Source organism: Notamacropus eugenii, chromosome 4, assembly GCF_028372415.1.
Source record: "Notamacropus eugenii isolate mMacEug1 chromosome 4, mMacEug1.pri_v2, whole genome shotgun sequence".
NCBI classification, from domain to species: Eukaryota; Metazoa; Chordata; class Mammalia; order Diprotodontia; family Macropodidae; genus Notamacropus; species Notamacropus eugenii.
The window spans coordinates 94831720-94849984 of NC_092875.1; the positions used below are offsets into that span (position 1 = coordinate 94831720).

Below are 18265 nucleotides of genomic sequence, written 5' to 3' on the forward strand. Positions count from 1 at the left end.
GCATTATATTAATAAATGCTACCTATTGTTGTTGTTATTGTCATTATTCCCCTTCATGTATCTATCTTTCAGGCTAACCTAGGCTACTTGCTCTGCCCACTACATGACATTCTATCTCCTACCTCAGTGCACATGCTATTTCCTGTGCCTGGGATGATCTTGCTCCTCACATCTCCTTGGCATCCCTAGCCTGAGCTCATGCCATCTCCAACACAAAGCATACCCAAATCATTTCTACACTCCCCCAAAATTGTCTATTTATTTTGTTTTTTCTTACGTATAATTCTCACACAGATGAGAAGGTAAGCACCTTGAGGTCAAGGACTTGTTATTGCCGGTGCCTATCACATAGTAGGTACTTAATAAATATTTATTTAAAGTAATGCTGAATTAAATGAAAAACTTCCCCAATCCCCTCACCATCTTGCTTTTCTTCTTTTGGACATTTTCTATATTTCCCTCTCAAAATGAGTCTAAGAAATGAACCCAGTATTCCAGATGTCTGTCTGACCAGGACACAGCATAGTGGGACTATCTTTTCTTATGTTAATGACACTGACTCTTAACTAACTTTAGGTTATATTAGCTGCCCTGTTTTAAAATATTAGCAATAATGATGAGAATGCTTACCATCTGCCAAGCACTGTGCTAAGTACTTTACAATTATCTTATCCTTAACAAGAACTTTGGGAGGTAGATGCTATTTTTATCTCCATTTTATAGATGAGGAAACTGAGGCAAACAGGTGAATTGACTTGCCCAGGGTCACTCAGTTAGGACGTATCTGAGGTCAAATTTGAACTCAGGTCTTTCTGACCGAATCCAAGCCGTGTACCACCTACCTTGTAATTCACTAAACCTCCCAGATCTTTTTTTCATGTACACTTGACCCAGATGTGCTCTGTCATCCTGTATCACTACATCCATAATAAAAACTTTTCCATATTGGATGAAACTAGCAGAGCTCTTAGAAGAGTGCAGCCTGTGAAGAATTCATAGCAGTAACAAGATAGGGATCTAGTTCCATTAGTCTGAGAAGAGACTAAACTGCCAAGGCTACCTTAAAGCATTTAGGGGATTGGGTGCTTCATAATATGAGGCATCTTAATATAGATCCAGTCAAATTACTGTCAACATCCAAGGCACCTTAATGGAAATGAGAGATAGAGAAGAACTATTTGCAGCCTTTAAGAGGAATGTGTTATATTAAGGGGCTCATTATGAGATTGTGGTAGTGGAGTATTTTTTTTTAAACACATGACAAGCCTCCCTTTTGAGTTTTAACCTTACTACTGAGTCTTGCCACTTCCACTCCCCTCTTACATTCCAAGAATCCTGACTACCACTACATTTAATGTAGGTTTTACCTCTGCAGTATTCATCAACTGGCATTTTTAAGCATCTGCTATGTGCCAGTCATGAGAAAGAATTCTTCTGCTGCAAACGAGAGCTAACTTAGATAACTTGTATTCTAGCTTGACTCCTGGCCTATAGAGTGACTGGCAAAATTCCATGACCTATAACCCAGGGTAGTGTAAATGCTCTGATCATGGTATAAATGCTCTAGGTTCCAAAGTAAATGTTTCAAAACTGGTAATATTTAAATTTTAGCCAGTACAGCCCAAAGTAATCCCTACTCGTGTTTTTATGTTACTTTTGATGGAATGTTAACTATAGTCTTTTCATTCTTTTAAGTTTCTAATGTTTGTTAAAAGGATGATTTTAGATCCTGTATTTCAGTGTGAGAAATAAGTACTATTGAACTTGGAGTTCAGAATCCATAAATGTGGAAAAATAACTAGAATAAAGTACCATATAGCCTGGGAGGCAAAACCAGACTTCATATTCTGAAACAGTGTACCCAGGGCTCGATCAGATACATTGTAGGTAGACTCCTGGAATCCAAGAGGTAAATAGCTGTTCTTTTGTAAAATGAGTATCAGGTGCAGGGGACAAAGTTCAGAGGAGACATCCCTATTTAAATGATTGTGTCTCTTCTACAAATTGTCCACCTGGCTCTACTTAAGCACAGTAGGTTGTTGAAACTGATTTGCCTCACAAAGTAGAGCATTTCTCTTATAATGTAAGTAACTAGATAAAATCTCACATCAGTACATCAGCTTTTTCCTTCGCATTCAAAAGATACCAGTACTGTAGTAATCACAATCTCTCTCAAGAATCAGACTTTGTAGTTGTGTATGATTTCTTCATAGTTATAATGAACATCTATGAAATACCTACTACATATAGGACAGGTCAGACTTTGAGAACTAATAAAATTGAAACTAAATGTGTTATTAAAATTTCAGAATATTTCTTTTCTTTTCAAATAAACTGGTGTATGTGGTTGTTCTGTAGGATAGCAAGTTACCACATTATTATGATAGCAAATCATTCCCCTCTACAGGAGCTAATACTTAGTATGTATGAATCCAGTAGGGACAGCTATTCTTTTTTGATTCGGTAAAAGGGCGAATAAGTAAGCAATTCTGAAAAATTAGATCTTTCCCAAGATAGAATAGTTTGCTTAGGGAAATTGGGAGTTCTTTGGTAATATCTCTGTGTTATCTCTCTCCTATTCTAAGGTTCCTTGAGAGTAGGGACTATCTTTTCTACTGCACTTAGCACAGTGCTGTACATATACTGAACACTTAATTAAGCTTTTTCCACTTATTCAGTAAAGGATGACTTGAAAGAGATTTTGGTATAGTGGGAAAAGCACTGACCCTGGAGAACGGGAATTTCTAAATGTAAGTCTTCTACCTCAGTGACTTTGGTCAAGTTATAGGAAACAAATAGATCTTCTAATCCACATAACCCGAGGTAGAATGAACTTGGATCTCATCAGGAATGTAACAGGAGTATAACATCCATGATAACAGTTATGTATTTTCCACATGAGTACTTCTGTTCCTCAAGCAACTGCCCTTTGGCCATTTATAAAATGATAATACTATACAACAAACTAAGGTTGTTTTGAGAATCAAGTGAGATGATTTATATAAACCGTAAAACTACCATATGACTATATCTTACTTATTTTATTCTGAAGGGATTAGACTAAATTACCTCTGAGAGCCTACCACTTTTTACAGAGTGTAGCCTATTGCATCATGGATGGTGGATACTTAGTTTTTGCTTTTAGATTAATCATTTATCAATGCAAAGCCTCCTGAATAAGAGTAAGAAGCACTTTGTATTAAGATTTTCTTATGTGTTTGTTTCCTTACAGGTCTTCCAGAACAGTACTATAGCCTCACTTGGTTCCTTAGCCCTATCCTGGGTCTCATCTGCACTCCACTGATTGGTTCTGCTAGTGACCGATGTACACTTAGCTGGGGCCGCCGGCGGCCTTTCATTCTTGCTCTCTGCATTGGAGTTCTCTTTGGAGTTGCACTTTTCCTCAATGGTCCTGCCTTAGGTAAATATTAAGTGAATTTTCTGTATGTTAAAAGATGTAGTTATGAAACATTCATAAAAAAGTTACTGAGCTTTAGTACTTTTCTCATTCATTCTGACAATGTCTGTCAAAAGGCTTGAACTTTTTCTTGAAACTAGAACTGACTTTCCTTGTATGACCTTGGTCAAATCATGTCATCATTAACTTTCATTTTTGTCATCTGTAAATTTTTTTTTAGTACAACCACACATAATTATGTAAAGAAAGAGTTTTGTAAACTGCAAAACCCCTATGTAATTTTGAGCTAGTAGTATTATTCTTAGTATAAAATGATTCAGTCTAAATAGGGTGTGTGTGAAAGTCCTTAGATTTTCAGTGTCTTATTTTGTTTTCATTCAGAAAGCAGGTAACTGTTTTGAATGTGTTACAGAATTCTTTGCAACGGCCACTTCTTAATTATTATTAATACAATGGTTACTAGCATAATATTTGCATGGTTTGCAATACATTCAGCCAGGCCCTCACATGGGAAAACCGTAGGAACCTGTTCACAGGGAAATGTTTCCTGTTGTGATCCATTTTCTTTTTAACGCATATCTAACAACACATCCTGTTTCCAGCATTATTTCAAAATTATCTTTTTTTTCCTTCTCCTTTTCTTATGTTTCATATTGAAAAATTCCAGAACCCAGCTTAATATTTGTTTTTTATCTAAAGTAACAGTTTCTGGGAAGATGATTCTTGCTTTGGGAACCCTTATCAAAGAGAGCTACTTAAAAATAAAAGCCTCATTTGAGGCAACACGTTTTACTGTCATGATCCTGAAATACTTTATACTAAGTGTGATTCTCCTAAAATACAGAGCTTTAAATTTTCCTTAACTAATGTATCAACTTTACTTAGTAGGCAGTAAACATTTTCTTAGTGTCCTAATTAGGAATTAAGTTACAAATAGCCCTCATTTGACAGGTTGAGTTCAGTAGCAGTAACTAGGAACTAAAACAACCTTATGAGATAGATAATACAAATTCTAAGAGGATCAATTTATTTTCTTACTTAGCTGCAGCATCAGCCCTCTTAGCTATTTCTGTGTTCTTTCCTTTCTGGCCCCAATATTGTTTTCCTTAGCAGAAGCAAAATGAGAGGGAGTAGCTCTGTCTTAATTTCTGGCCTTAGTTCTTTCTCTTTGTGCCCTCTCTGAGCCATGTGATCCTATCTTCCTCTTCTCCTACCTGACTGTCCATTTCTTCTCAGCTTCTCAGGCTATGCCCCAAGTCTCTGTCCTAGAAATGCTTCTCCATCTCTAATCGTTCTTGGTAATATGATTAGCTCGTAAGCAGATAATTTAGATCTAGGCCTCTCCTAAACACTAGTCCTGCTGGATATCTGCACTTGAGCATTGCACAGACATCTCAAACTCAACCAATTGAACATGGAACTTATTATCTTTGCCAAAAACCTCCTCCTCTTGAATCTTGTTTCTACTCAGGGCATTGTCATCCTTTGAATTTCTCATGTTTTCCACCTCACTGTCATGTGTTACTCTTCTGGTTTCATCTCCCATATCCATTCACTTCCCAAGTTTTCTCCTGAAAGGGACACCAAGCTGCCACTGTATCTTTTCATCTCTGTCTTCTCCCTGTTCATGTGGCTGACACCTTCATACACCTCTGATCTTATCTCTTGCGATTGATCTCTTTGCCTTCATTCTCTCCCCTTTTCAACCCATCTTCCACACAGCTGCACTCATGGTCTTTCTAAAGTACATGTTTCTGCTCTCAAAAAGCTCCAGGGATATCATTTTGGATCTAAGGTAAAGTACAAATGCTGTTTGTATTTAATACTTACATAATCTAGGTCCATCCTATATTTCTAGATTTATTTCATATTAAGAACCTTTCACATGCCTTTTGTTCCATTCAAATGGGCCCACTTGGTGTTCCCAATTTATAACAATAACAGGACCTTGCATGGGTAGTCTGACCCCCATTCACGGAATGCTTCTACCTCCACCTTTAATAATGTCAAGGCTTATTAGTCCAAGTGCCACTTCTTTTTTCCCTAATTATTAGTATTCCATACCCCTCCTCCAAATTATTTTGTATACACTTGAATTTTTTGTTTGTGTATTATTGTCTCCCTCATGACTCTCACCAGTCCCAGAAGAACATGAGCTTGAGAACAAGGGTAATTTTCTTTCTTTCTTTGTGTCCCTCTTTCTTTGTACAGTACCTTGCAAAAAGTAGGTATTTGGTAAAAAGCTTGTTGGATTAAAATGAAAGCATGGTTCAGTGGAAACAACACTGTCAGTCAGTAGGTCTGAATTCAAATTGTTCTCCAGGTGCTTTTTACATGGGTAAGTCAAACCCCAGAAAGCCAAATCCATCCTAGTAACCAAGAAGTCAATACACATTATCACTGCGGGGGACAACACCATTCCCAAACCTTCCTCTCCCCTCCCTGGGATTAGGGGCTTCCCACAAGCAAATACTCACAGTCCTAGCTGTCTTTCTCCCTCTGCTCTAATTGCTTTCATTCACTTCCTCCTAGTTCTGTTCCTCCCACCACATGTGACTTAGGTTTCATGTGATTTAAGCAGATCACATGAACCTATTAACGAATGGGAAAGATCTTCAAATTAAGCAAAAATACATTAACAATACAGACCTACATGGCTTCTTGAGGTCCCTTCCACCTCTAGATCTATGATCTTGTGTTCCTAATTGTATCCGTCTAGCCCCTGAGTAGCTTTTATTTTTATAAACTCTTCTTTGAACTTCTTTCTTCTTACTACAACACCAAAGTCCCTGTAGCCTTCCTGTTTGGTGCTCAGCTTAGATATATTTTTGATGAATCTGCTTTTATCCTCTCTTCTCTGCCATCTGTGGGAAAAGCCCTGAGCTCGGGGTCTTTTGGAGACCCAGTTTTGATGCTTTATTGCTGGTTCTGTCAGTTATAGCCACAAGACCATCATCATCTCTGAACTTCAACTTCTTCATCTGTTCATCGAGGAATTATCTGTAAGACCTTTGGCAAGAATGAACAATGTACTTTTAAATGTCATTCCCTCGAGTATATTAGATGTTGAGTCCATAAGTGAACAAGTTCCAAGTTCTAGTCCTGGCTCTCACTGACTTGCACTGACTGTAGCTTTGTGCAATTTGTTCATTTCACCTGTCTGAGCCTCAGTTTCCTCTTAAAATTAGAATTAAGCTCATGATAACTACTTTAGGCATTGAGTTTATGTTGAAGAAATCAAGAGACGTTGAAATGCAACCCTCTTCTTTTTTTTAGTCACAGTTTGTAAATAATGTATGAGAGAGCAGAACCGCTTCAGAAACTCTTTGTTGAGCTACTATTTCTGTCACCCTTGAAAATGGTGTTAAACTCTCCCTCCTTGATGTATTATTGCACAACTACAAAACCCATTTCATGATGGTAGGAGTAGTTGAAATTTCCTTTCTCTTTTGATAGAAGAAAACTTAACAATATTTTTGAGGGACAGTGAGCATTTTTTGCAGGGGAGGAGTGAGCCTACTGGAGGTAAACATAGCCTTACTACCAGAAGAAAATCCAGTTCTCCACTCCCCCAAGAAACTATGCCAAAGAATGCAGATACCCTTGTTCTCTGTTAAAGATATAATCCCAGTAAGTGTTTTCTTGGCTCTTTTCCTCCTAGAGATTAACTTTTAAGTGCCCTATTCCTTGAGTTAACAAAGCCTTGAAGATTGTTTTGATTCCTTTTCACATTTTGTCTCTCCAGGTCTGGCTCTTGGTGATGTTCAGAATAAGCATCCGATTGGGATCGTCCTTACAGTGCTTGGTGTTGTGGTTTTGGATTTCAGTGCTGATGCCACAGAAGGGCCAATTCGGGCCTACTTGTTGGATGTCGTGGACAGTGAAGAGCAAGACATGGCACTTAACATCCATGCCTTTTCAGCTGGTAGAAAACTCTTTTCTTTCTTGTCATTCCAAATTTTGTAAGAGAAGGTTGTTATGATAAGAGTTAGGCAAGGAACCAAGAAGCAGGATAACTTATGTTCTTTTGAGTCACAGTCAAGAGAGCCTCAGCTTCCTGGCTTCATTTTGTTTTTGAATAAAGAATGAGGGAAATGACTAGATTATAACTTTAATGAATGTTCAAAAACCATCCAGAGATGGATATTCAAGAGTCATAGCCTTCAAAGCCTAATACCACCAGTGTGTCAGCTTTTAGGCAGTGTTAGCAGCCCAGGGTGGTTGAAAGAGCCTTGGACTTGGATTCAGAAGATCTTATTTCATTCCTGGTTCCTCCACTTACTGCACTTGACCTTTTACTCCCTAGTCATTTTTGATCAACTGTGAAAATCAGTTAATATTCTAGAATATTAGTTCTATAGTATTAAAACCATTTAGCAATCTTGTGAGGGTCCAGCAAGATGAAAGTGAAGCATTTAACTAACCATAAAGTAAGAAATGTAAATCATTCCCATAGAGGTTGTCTTTGACAATAGTGATTCAGCACTGGTAGAAGCTCTCAAAATGAACAAATCATGTCAGAAAACAGCATAGAATCATGAAGTCACAGATTGTTAGAACTTGAATTCAGGTAGCATTTTCAAAATCAGGAAATTGAGACACTATTCACATGAGAACCTGAGACTCAGGCTCAGGTCTGCTCACTCCCACTCCCCTAGTGTCCAAATGAAGGATAAAGTCCCTGTTAGGTAGCATCAAATGAGCAAAAGTCACAAGGTGTAGTCATTAGGAGGTGTTGAAAAGTGGAAGCTGGCTATAGTGTCATTTCCCTTTCTTATAGCCTGAATTATTATATATCAGAACTGAAAGTTATTCCTTGGTCCCTTCTCACAGAGAAGGTATTTAGGATGTAGTGAAAAGGTCATTGAGTACATTAGACTAGTATGTAGCAATTATAAAAATGTGTAGTAGGTTGAAAAAGAGAATCACGAAGGTTCCTTCTACCTATAATAGTTTTGGATCCTTAAGTGTCATAAAACTGACTTTATTAAAGTGAGAATTTAACTTAAATGATGAGCTATTAAACTATTTCTTCTGCATATTCATAAAAAAATCACTTCCAATAAATTTAAGGGACTCACAACATCCTGAAGTGTATTTGGTGATATGGCAACTAGTATGAATGTCTCACATTGTTGTCATACATATGTATATTTCCAAAACAAAACCTAGTTAGAGAATAATACACTTTTACCTTCTACATAGAAGGGAAAAAATACTCTTATCTCTACAGTGAGTAGATTATTTGTTTACTTTTTAATGTTTGGTTTTCTCCAATAGGACTATGTGCTAAATTCTAAGTTAAGCACATATTAAAACTTAACTTTTCTCAATTGTGAGTTTAAAGACCTCCAGGGAAGAGCTTTTATACAAGATAATCACAGTGTTTAGTACTGAGAAGAATAAATATTGCTTAAGTTTCAAAATGCTCACTTAACTAGTTTCTGACTGTGCTCTAAGTATCACTTGTATTTAAAAATAACTTAGGGCTTAAATTGATTTAGAAAAACCATGACATTTGGCCTATAGTTTAATAGATTTAATGTTTAATAGATAAGGTATTTCCTAAAGTTGAAATTTCTTTTACCTAAATTGAAAGTTTATTTTCCCTACCACACGAGATTATTTGTCTTTAAATTTTGTTTTGAGATGTGAGGACTTTTTTTAGTCTAATTGTCAATCATTACGCTAGTTCCCATTTATATAGCACTTTGTAGTTTACACAGCATTTGCTTAGCCACGACCCTATGAGTCTAGGTAGTATAGATCATCTCCCTGTTTTACATATCATATGGGGCTTAAGCTTAGACAGGTGAAATGATTTGCCCACGGTCAAAAAGCTAGTGAGGCATAATCAAGAACACAAATCCAGTCTTCCTCACTCTTCGTCCATTGTTCTTTCTACTATACTATGTTGCCTCTATTGAAGTTTCACCATATCTGAAAACAAAAATTCTGCAGACAAATTTGGGATTTCTGTTTAGTTGTTCCTGACCCAGGCCCATGAATTTTCCCTCACATCTCTACTCTTCCATTTCTACAGATTTGCACATGAATTCCTCCCTCTCAGGCTCACGGAGATTTCAAACAAGATTTCATTCTTTATTTTCCTCAGGTCTTGGAGGTGCAACTGGCTATGTGCTGGGAGGATTGGATTGGACGCAGACCTTCTTGGGTGTCTGGTTTAAAACCCAGTATCAAGTCCTCTTCTTCTTTGCAGCTATCATTTTCACAGTGTCTGTAGTCCTTCACCTTTTTAGCATTGAAGAAGAGCAATATTGCCCTCAGCAAGAGCGAATTGAAGAAGCAGATACCCTCTCCAGTGGCAAATTCAGCAGCAGCCTCCCCCCGCTCAGCCGCTTGAATGTAATTAATGAGGGAGAGCCATATGGGGTTTCTATGTTTTCTGATGAAGTACAGTCCGAGCATGAGCTCAGTCTGGATTATCTTGATGTGGACATTGTAAGAAGTAAAAGTGACTCTGTACTTCATATGCCTGATGCAACATTGGAAATTGAGCCAGAGCTACTTTTCCTTCATGACATCGAACCTTCCATTTTTCAGGACTCTTCAAACCCTAACACTCCCCGAAGCACCAGTCAGGAGCTTATGAAATGCAAACGGAGCCGTTTATCCACTCTCCTCAGGGAAAATGAAAAAGAAGATGATATGTTGCTTGATAATCACTTGAATGAAGCCAAAGTCCCCAATGGCAGTGGCTCTCCACCAAAAGATCCCATCAGTGGAAACTCTAAAATGGCCTTGAAGACGTCGAACACTTCAGGCTCCATTCGGAGGAGAAGGCACATGTTCTACCGGCAGGCATCTTGCACCTTTTCGTACTATGGCAAAGTAGGGTCTCACCGTTACCGTTTCCGACGAGCTAATGCCATTGTGCTGATTAAGTCATCCCGCAGCATGAATGATATCTATGATATACAGAAGAGGCATCGTCAGAGGTGTAGACAAAGGAACCAGAGTGGTGCAACCAATTCCAGTGGCGACTCAGAGAGTGAAGAAGGGGAAACTGAGACCACAGTCAAACTGCTGTGGCTGTCCATGTTGAAGATGCCCAAGGAGCTGAAGAGGCTTTGCCTGTGTCACCTTGTGACCTGGTTTTCAATCATTGCCGAAGCAGTTTTTTATACAGATTTTATGGGCCAAGTTATCTTTGAAGGTGACCCTAAGGTGAGCTAACAGAATTCTTTATATATTTCAATCTGAGCATTTTTTAAACAGTTAAGCCTAACACAACAGTTCTTAAGTTTTTTTGTGTGATGGTCCCTTTTAGCAGTCTAATGAACCTTATAATTCCCTTCTCAGAATAATATTTTTTAAATGCATTAAAATAAAATTCATTAGATTTTTATAAAGGGAAACAAATCATCTTGAAAATGTTACCAAAATATATATATTTTAAAAGTTCACAGACCCCAGGTTAAGTACCCTAGGCCAACATAGCATATGTATATAATTATCTTCTAATAAATGGATGCCAAAGTTGCTTGAGTAAGTTAAATAAGTTTAAGTTAGTAAGACTTTTGGAACACCCCATACTTAAAATACAAAACAAACAAAAAAAAAATCATGTAGTATATAGAATAGACTTCAGTCTTTTCTTCCATTGATGTCCCAGGTTCTTGAAAGCTACTAGGAGCATAAAGGCTGGCAGATCTTCTAAGTAAAAAAGGATTTACGTATGGACCCTGCAGTGTATGTCTCTGTCATTCAGAGTCCAATCATTCAGAGTCCAATTTAACGAAGTTTAGAAGGGCTCATCTGCAGGGAAGAAGAGCCCACAGCAATGAAGTCTGGGATTTGGGGTCAAACTAGAGTGGGTATTGACAGTTGGTTTTACTGTATCAAGAACAATCTTGGAAGAGCCAATTTATAACTTCACATTACTCCAGGAGGTAATTAGGCCCTGTGATCTAGTAGCTTTCCCATAGCATTTGGACCTCATCACTAACATTTCCCCTTAAATGATAGATTACTGATTGCTGAGCTTATCGGCACTTAAATCACAGTGAGATCATGTGATCTAATTATCTAAAGTCTTGAGAGGTTCTATCTCACACAGAAGATTTTCCTTCTTACAATAAGAGCTCACTTTATATAGCACTTTATAGATGATCCTCAGAACATCCTGGGATGCAAATACTACTGTTACTTCCATTTCACAGATGAGGAAACTGAGACTCAGGTCTTCCTGACTCCTGACAGGGTCACTATTACCTACTAATGGCACTGTGCTACCTAGCTGCTCTTAGGGTAGGGACCAGTTATCTTTATAGTTAACACAATTACCAGCAAGTTTACAGTTTTGACTTAAGAGGAAACATCCCTTTTTAATGTCACTTAAGTACTTTGCTTCCAGATCCATTTCTTAGTCTTGCATATATTTCATGCTATTTCTCTTTCATAATTCATTTCAAAGCAAACATCAGTGGTTGTAAAACTTTATAATGAAGTCCTCGGGATTCACTAAAAATCAAAAAGGCCTTGTTTAATGTAAGGAAGATATCTGAGCTTGTAGGGACTCTGTTTTTATCTCATTCAGCCTTTATATTTTAATACCTCTAGAAGGGAAAACCTTTTAAAATGGTACCTGTACATCCAAGGTTGATGGTCCTGGATATTTCAACAATAGGGCTAATGGTGGTCTGGGGTACTTGGCAAGATCTTTTCCAGCGGTCTTCCTTGGTAGTCTGGAAGGGAGATTCTAAGGCTTCACAAGATTCTAGCCTTTTCTGCTAACCAAAATTGTAGTGCAGGAGATTTACAGGTGGAAGTATGTCAGTACGTCTTTTGTTTGTAAAAGGTTTTAATTTTTTTTTTAATTTAGGAGGTTGTCCTCAAGTTTTATTCTGGATTTAGGAACGTGGGAATTTCTGACATGACTGTTGTGGGGGAGGAGCTTGGAGCATTAGATTGGGAGATAAATAACCTGGGTATACAACTGCATGATTTGAGTCTCTGGGTCTCAGTTTCGTCAAGAGTGAAGTAAGAGAGTTGAACTGAATCATCTCTAGTGTTCTTTCCAGCTATTAAGCTTTTATTATTTGTGGTGATAAAAATACTGGGCTCAAGGAGTGCTTGAGCAGCAGATGGAGCAGTCAGATGTGGACATTTGAATCTTGGGATAACTGACTTATCATTATTTAGCCTGTCTAACCCATTTTCCCATCTGCTTAATGGGAAGAATAATCCTATTTTACCTACTTCACAAGAAAATTTTCTAAGTGAAATGAGATAGGGCTTATTAAAATATTTTGAAAAGCATGAAGTCCTTGTTAGTTTTATAAACTAGTGATTAGATTATCACTGTAGTTATCACCATTTCTTTTCAAATGTAGTGTTTAATGTTGAAGTGTAATGTTAAAATATAAGATTTACCTTTAAGCAGTATAATATTAGAGTCCCATCCAAATAACTCCAAATCTTTGCTTGCAATAGGCACCTTCAAATTCCACTGCTTGGCATGCATATAATGCAGGTGTAAAGATGGGCTGTTGGGGACTAGTCATCTATGCCTCTACTGCTGCTATTTGCTCAGGTAAGTGAATCTGCTTTTGAAGGAACCAATGAGTCATGTGTGGCAACAGAGTAAAAAATGTTTGTAGATCAAACGGACTCAACACCCAGGTAATTGAAAACAGGAAAGCATAAACAACCCCCCCCAACAGAAACTTTGTGTTTAGTATTTTTTTTTTAAGAATCCTACGAGCAGCTACAATGGCAGATAGAATAAATCCACTCTTAATCTCTTGGTAAGCATTTAGATGTCTTCTTAAAAGTACACATTGGTATTTTATACCTAGGCTTTATGTGTAAGACCTGTAGTCATGAAATTAGAGTGTGAGTTCTTTGTTATCTCACCAAATACTTATTGAACCTCTCACTAAAACCCCTCCTCCAGTACCTTTGTCACAGTACAGAGATTAGACCAGCAAATATCAGGTTGTAACAAATTTACCAAGATATAAAGACTTTGAGTAGTGAAGTCTTTGTTATGTCATCCATGACTAGCCTAAGTTTGGACAAACTGGAAGATTGGGCATCAAGTAATTTCAGAAGGTGAGGGGAAAGGAAAGGGGCCCTTACCACAAGCGCATGAAGATTGCTTAGTCTAAGGTCTTTTGATCTGCACAGACGGTTTTGTGTTGAATTGTGAAAAAATAGCATTTATTTGATGAGTCCCTATGTCATTCTGGGTGCTAAAGAAGAGAAAAAAGAATGACTTGGTCCCTCTCTTGTAGGAGTTTACAATATATAGTACTTGGGGAGGTAAAACTGAAAAGTTAAAAAAAAAACAAGACGTTCCCCAAGTCAGTATGTAATTATTAGGAGCCAGAGAGTAATGCATACAGGAAGAAATCAGAGTGGACTGGAGTGATAAGAGAGAGCCTCAAGGAAGAGGCAGGCCCAGGATTAGACCTTGAAGGGAAGCTAATCAGCTTTAGATAGTAGAGCTAAGGGCCTGCAGAGTACAACTCATTGTGGTGGGCAGTAAGCAGTATGTCTATAGGCAGAGAGGAAGCAAAAGTCCTGTTTGGGACTTGTTAGTTGTCTGGTATACCTGGAGATGAGGTTTAAAAAGCTTGAGGATAGGTTTAGCTAAGATAAAAACTTTACATTTTATTCTGCAGATATTTAAGCTATTGAGAATTTTTGACAAAAGGAAAAACTTGATAAATATATCAGCAGTAATAGTCCATTGTTATTGGTATGGAAGAGGAGTAAATGGAAGCAGAGAAACCAGTTAGACTGATGTAATAATCTAGGCAATAAGGCCTTATAATCAGATTGTGGTGGTGGGAAGGGAAAGGGCCAGATAGATAGACATCACAATAAATGAGAGGGGGAGCGGTCCAAGATGGTTGAAGGATTGAAAGTCTGATTGGAAATGGTATCACAGACTGAAATAGTTTAGTGAGGAAGGAAAGCTGGCTGTAGAGAGAGTGTGAGCTCAAGTTTAAGGCTAGTGAACTTGAGCTGATAGTAGGAGATAGCATTGGGAATGTCAGCTAGACATTTGTACAGAAAGAACTATGTGTGTTTTAGTGTGTCCCCATCTGCCTCGTGCTGAGAACATGTCAGATCTGGAGATGACATAACATCAATACAGAGGTGACAGCTGAAGATTTAAGAGTGAAAGTTTCCAATAGAGTGTGGTAAAATTATTTTTTGTCACAAATATATTTGGTAAAACTGAATATTCTTTAAAAAAAATAACTTCTTTGTAAAACTTCTCATCATTATTGTTTCTTTAGCTAGATTAGGAGCTCCTTGAGAATAGGGGGATCAAAAGAATCAGTGATTAAATGTTGTATACAGTCTTGTTCCCTGGATTTTTTGAACATAGATTTTTGTATCCTTTTCAGCCCTGTTACAGAAGTATTTGGACAACTATGACCTGAGTATAAGGGTGATTTACATTCTAGGAACCCTGGGTTTTTCGATTGGTACTGCAGTAATGGCCATTTTCTCCAACATCTACATCGCTATGATAATGATCAGCACGATGGGCATCGTCTCAATGAGCATATCCTACTGTCCCTATGTACTCTTAGGACAATATCATGAGATTAAAGAGGTGCGTGCAAAACCTACTCCCTCCTTAGATTATTAAATAGTACATGTCTATATTATAATGGGGAATACATATTACTGATAACATCAACACTTTGAACTGTATACTTTAGATCAATTTCCATAACATCCAAGGTATTTTGAACTGAAAACATTTTTCCATTGGTCTTTGTTCTAAAATAAGCTTAGAATTCTAATGCTGAAGCTGAAAAGAATCATTTAGTTCAATCTTTACTTTTACTCCTGAGGAAAGACGGTTGGTGACTTGCCCAAGGATATGCCAGTAATTAGGGCATACTGAGGACTTCAAGTAGCTATTAGAACTAGCCCTGTATGCATGCTTCTCTTGTTTCCTTTTCTTTTCCATACATGTTCCATCAGTTATTTTCTTTCTCATATATCTTCAGTATCTCCCTCTCCTAGCTTCTTCCTCTTACCCTGTAAACATGCTTAGGTTTCCCTTATCCTAAAACAAGCATGAATACAAGCCATACTTTGATTGAGACATTCCTTCAAACCATCACTCTATGTCCTTCCAAACTTTCCTTTGAATTCTAAACTTTTAAACATAATAGTCTCACTTTATACTTTCCCTAGGTCTCAGGTTCTCCACTCATTCTCTCCACTTCCTTCCTACCCATTCCTCAAGCTTGTGCAATCTAGTTTGTATCTTTACCACTTAAACTACAAACTAATGGCCTTTTGAGGGATCTCATCTTCCTTGAATTTTTTTTCTTGCCAGTCTCCAAGCACTATTTATTTTTGTGTTGTGTTTTTATTAAATATTTCCAATTACATTTTTGTAATTATACTTCTCCCTTCCTCCCCCTCTCCCATACCCATTGAGAAGGCAAATATTGCGATACCAGTTATACATGTGAAATACATAAAATGCAAAATATTTCAATATTACCATGTTACTAAAAAACATTGTCACAAAAAAAAGAAGAAAAAATAAAGTAAAAAAGTATGTTTCAGTCTACTCTCAGAGTTCATTATTTCTCTCTCTGGATGTAGATAGCATTTTTTATCACAAGGCCTTTGGAGTTGTCTTGGATAATTGTATTGATTAGAAGCCTTTCCCAGTTGATCATCATTACAATATTGCTGTTAACTGTGTACAGTGTTCTTCTGGTTCTATTCACTTCACTTTGTATCAGTTCATATAAGTCTGCCCAGGTTTTCTGAAACCATCTTGTTCATCATTTCTTGTAATGCAATCATCTGTCACAATTTGTTCAACCAGTCCCCAAATGATGGGCATCCCCTCAGTTTCCATTTCTTTGCCATTGTAGAAAGAACTCCTATAAATATGTTTATACATGTAAGTTCTTTTCCTCGTTCTTTCATCTCTTTGGGATTCAGATCTAGTAGTGGTATTGCTGGGCTTAACTCTTTAGTATTTACCACTATACCCCCTCAGAATAGAACCCTGTGTTTGTTGATGACCTCTCTTGGGTCTTCTCCCACATCTCTCTCCTTTCCTTCTTTATCTTTTGCTGACTTTTTATCCTTCCCCTGTCCTTTACACAAGGTTCTGTCCTTGGCCCTGCTACATCTTGGTGAGGTGCTTTAGTTATCTCAGTATAGATGACTCCCAAATCTATTTCTCTACCCTCACGTTTTCCTTAAAGCTCCAGTCCTGGATTTCAGACTACCCACTCAATATCTATAGCTATGACATCACATGAACAACTCAAACAGTGTGTCATCCCAGAACTTGCTATTCTCCCTTAAATTCTCTATTTCTGTGGATGTAACAGTTTTAGAGTTGAATGATCATCTAGTCTAACTATCCCCCCAAACAAATCCTTATGACCTGATACATTATCCAGCCCCCTTTTCAAATAGACTGATGTCTAATCATGTCTCCCCCATTTTGTACTTGTGAAATTGAATTCTAGAGCCCCTGTGTACATTAATCCTACTAAAAATTTGCTTTTAGTCCCTGTGATGCCCCTCTCCATTCTCCAAGGTCTTCCATATATATTTGTCTGTTATTTCAGCAACTGAAGATGTAATGGGGCCAGGTAACTTGAGTTTTTGAAGGAATGCTAAGAGTTCTCTTACTATGTCTTTTCTTAGATACTACTCCCCTTTAACCACTTTTATTCTGCTCTTTCCTGTCCAGAGGTGATTCATCTTGTTTAGGATTTTAAAAAAGAAAAAAAGAAACAGAAGAAAATGAGTTGTGTCTTCTGCTTCTTTGTTGGTCTACCTAGAGCAAAAGCCCTTTCTCTCTTGTGATCCCCTGCTCCCAGTATCACTGAACTGGCCCTTTTTGGTTTGTTTGTTTTGTTTTGTTTTTCACTTTTTTGCTCCAGCTAGCTCCTTTTGATCACTGACCTTATATTATTCTTAGAAGACCATCCATGTTTGTGTATTCATTCTCAACCTCTCTTGCTTCCATTTTCTGCACATATATTTTAAAGAGACATCAGATGACTCTCAGTTTTCACCCTCCTTGGAATTATTTTCTTCTGTGTGTTCAAGAATTAATTCCAAAGTGTTTTCTATCCCTTTTGGGCTGGCTTTCCCTGTACAGATAAGATTCTACCTTTCATTCCTTTGAAATCTGTTCTCCTAAAACCTAGGAGGGCAAGTCAAATGATGCCTGACTTTCTTTTACTCAGTCACAAATTGTAAGTAGTAAAGACTTCTCCCCCCAAGGTTCCCATCATTTTGTCTCTGGCACAGAGTTCTTTCAGATGAGATTTGAATCCAAAATTAAACTTCCCTGTTGGCTCCTTTACCTTCTAAATGATGAATTTATCAAGACAAGTCAAGGTTATTAAGTATTCTGCTTTGCAGAAAAGCGAGCTTCCTCAGATGTCTCTATAATGGAAGTCATCTTCAAAACCACTGTTATCTTGTCTTCTTTCCAGGACTCATGACCTGTTTCCTGTCTATTTATTCTTTTTTTCCCCTTGTTTGTGTACTCTAGTCATAAAATCATTTCTGCTTCTCCTTCCATTGGTATTGATCCAATTGTTCCTTACAATGCTTCCCCTGTATGGATTTTGTGTTGCATTTTAATAATTTCACTGATTTCCCTACCTCTCCTAGTCTCTCCTGTCCATTACACGACTAATATTTCTAAGACATTTCTCTGGACACATTACTTTACAAAAAGCCATTGCTTAACAAATAAAATACAAATTCTTGATTAAGGCTTCCAGAGTCTGGTCTAGACTGTTCCCCTTTCTGAATAACATTCTTTCCAACTTGTTGATCCACCCACAATTTTATTCTGTC

At 37.5% G+C, this 18265-nt stretch overlaps 1 protein-coding gene across 7 annotated transcripts in view; it reads left to right on the forward strand.

Moving 5' to 3' along the window:
• SLC45A4 (solute carrier family 45 member 4) overlaps nt 1-18265 on the forward strand; it is a 138633-nt gene that overhangs the window by 113277 nt on the left and 7091 nt on the right. For all 7 annotated transcript variants that reach the window (XM_072602947.1, XM_072602944.1, XM_072602950.1 and 4 more), the window contains 5 exons: nt 3233-3421; nt 7164-7343; nt 9534-10606; nt 12875-12974; nt 14803-15014. In XM_072602947.1, coding sequence (XP_072459048.1) covers nt 3233-3421; nt 7164-7343; nt 9534-10606; nt 12875-12974; nt 14803-15014 — 1754 coding nt within the window. The remainder of the gene's footprint in view (nt 1-3232; nt 3422-7163; nt 7344-9533; nt 10607-12874; nt 12975-14802; nt 15015-18265) is intronic.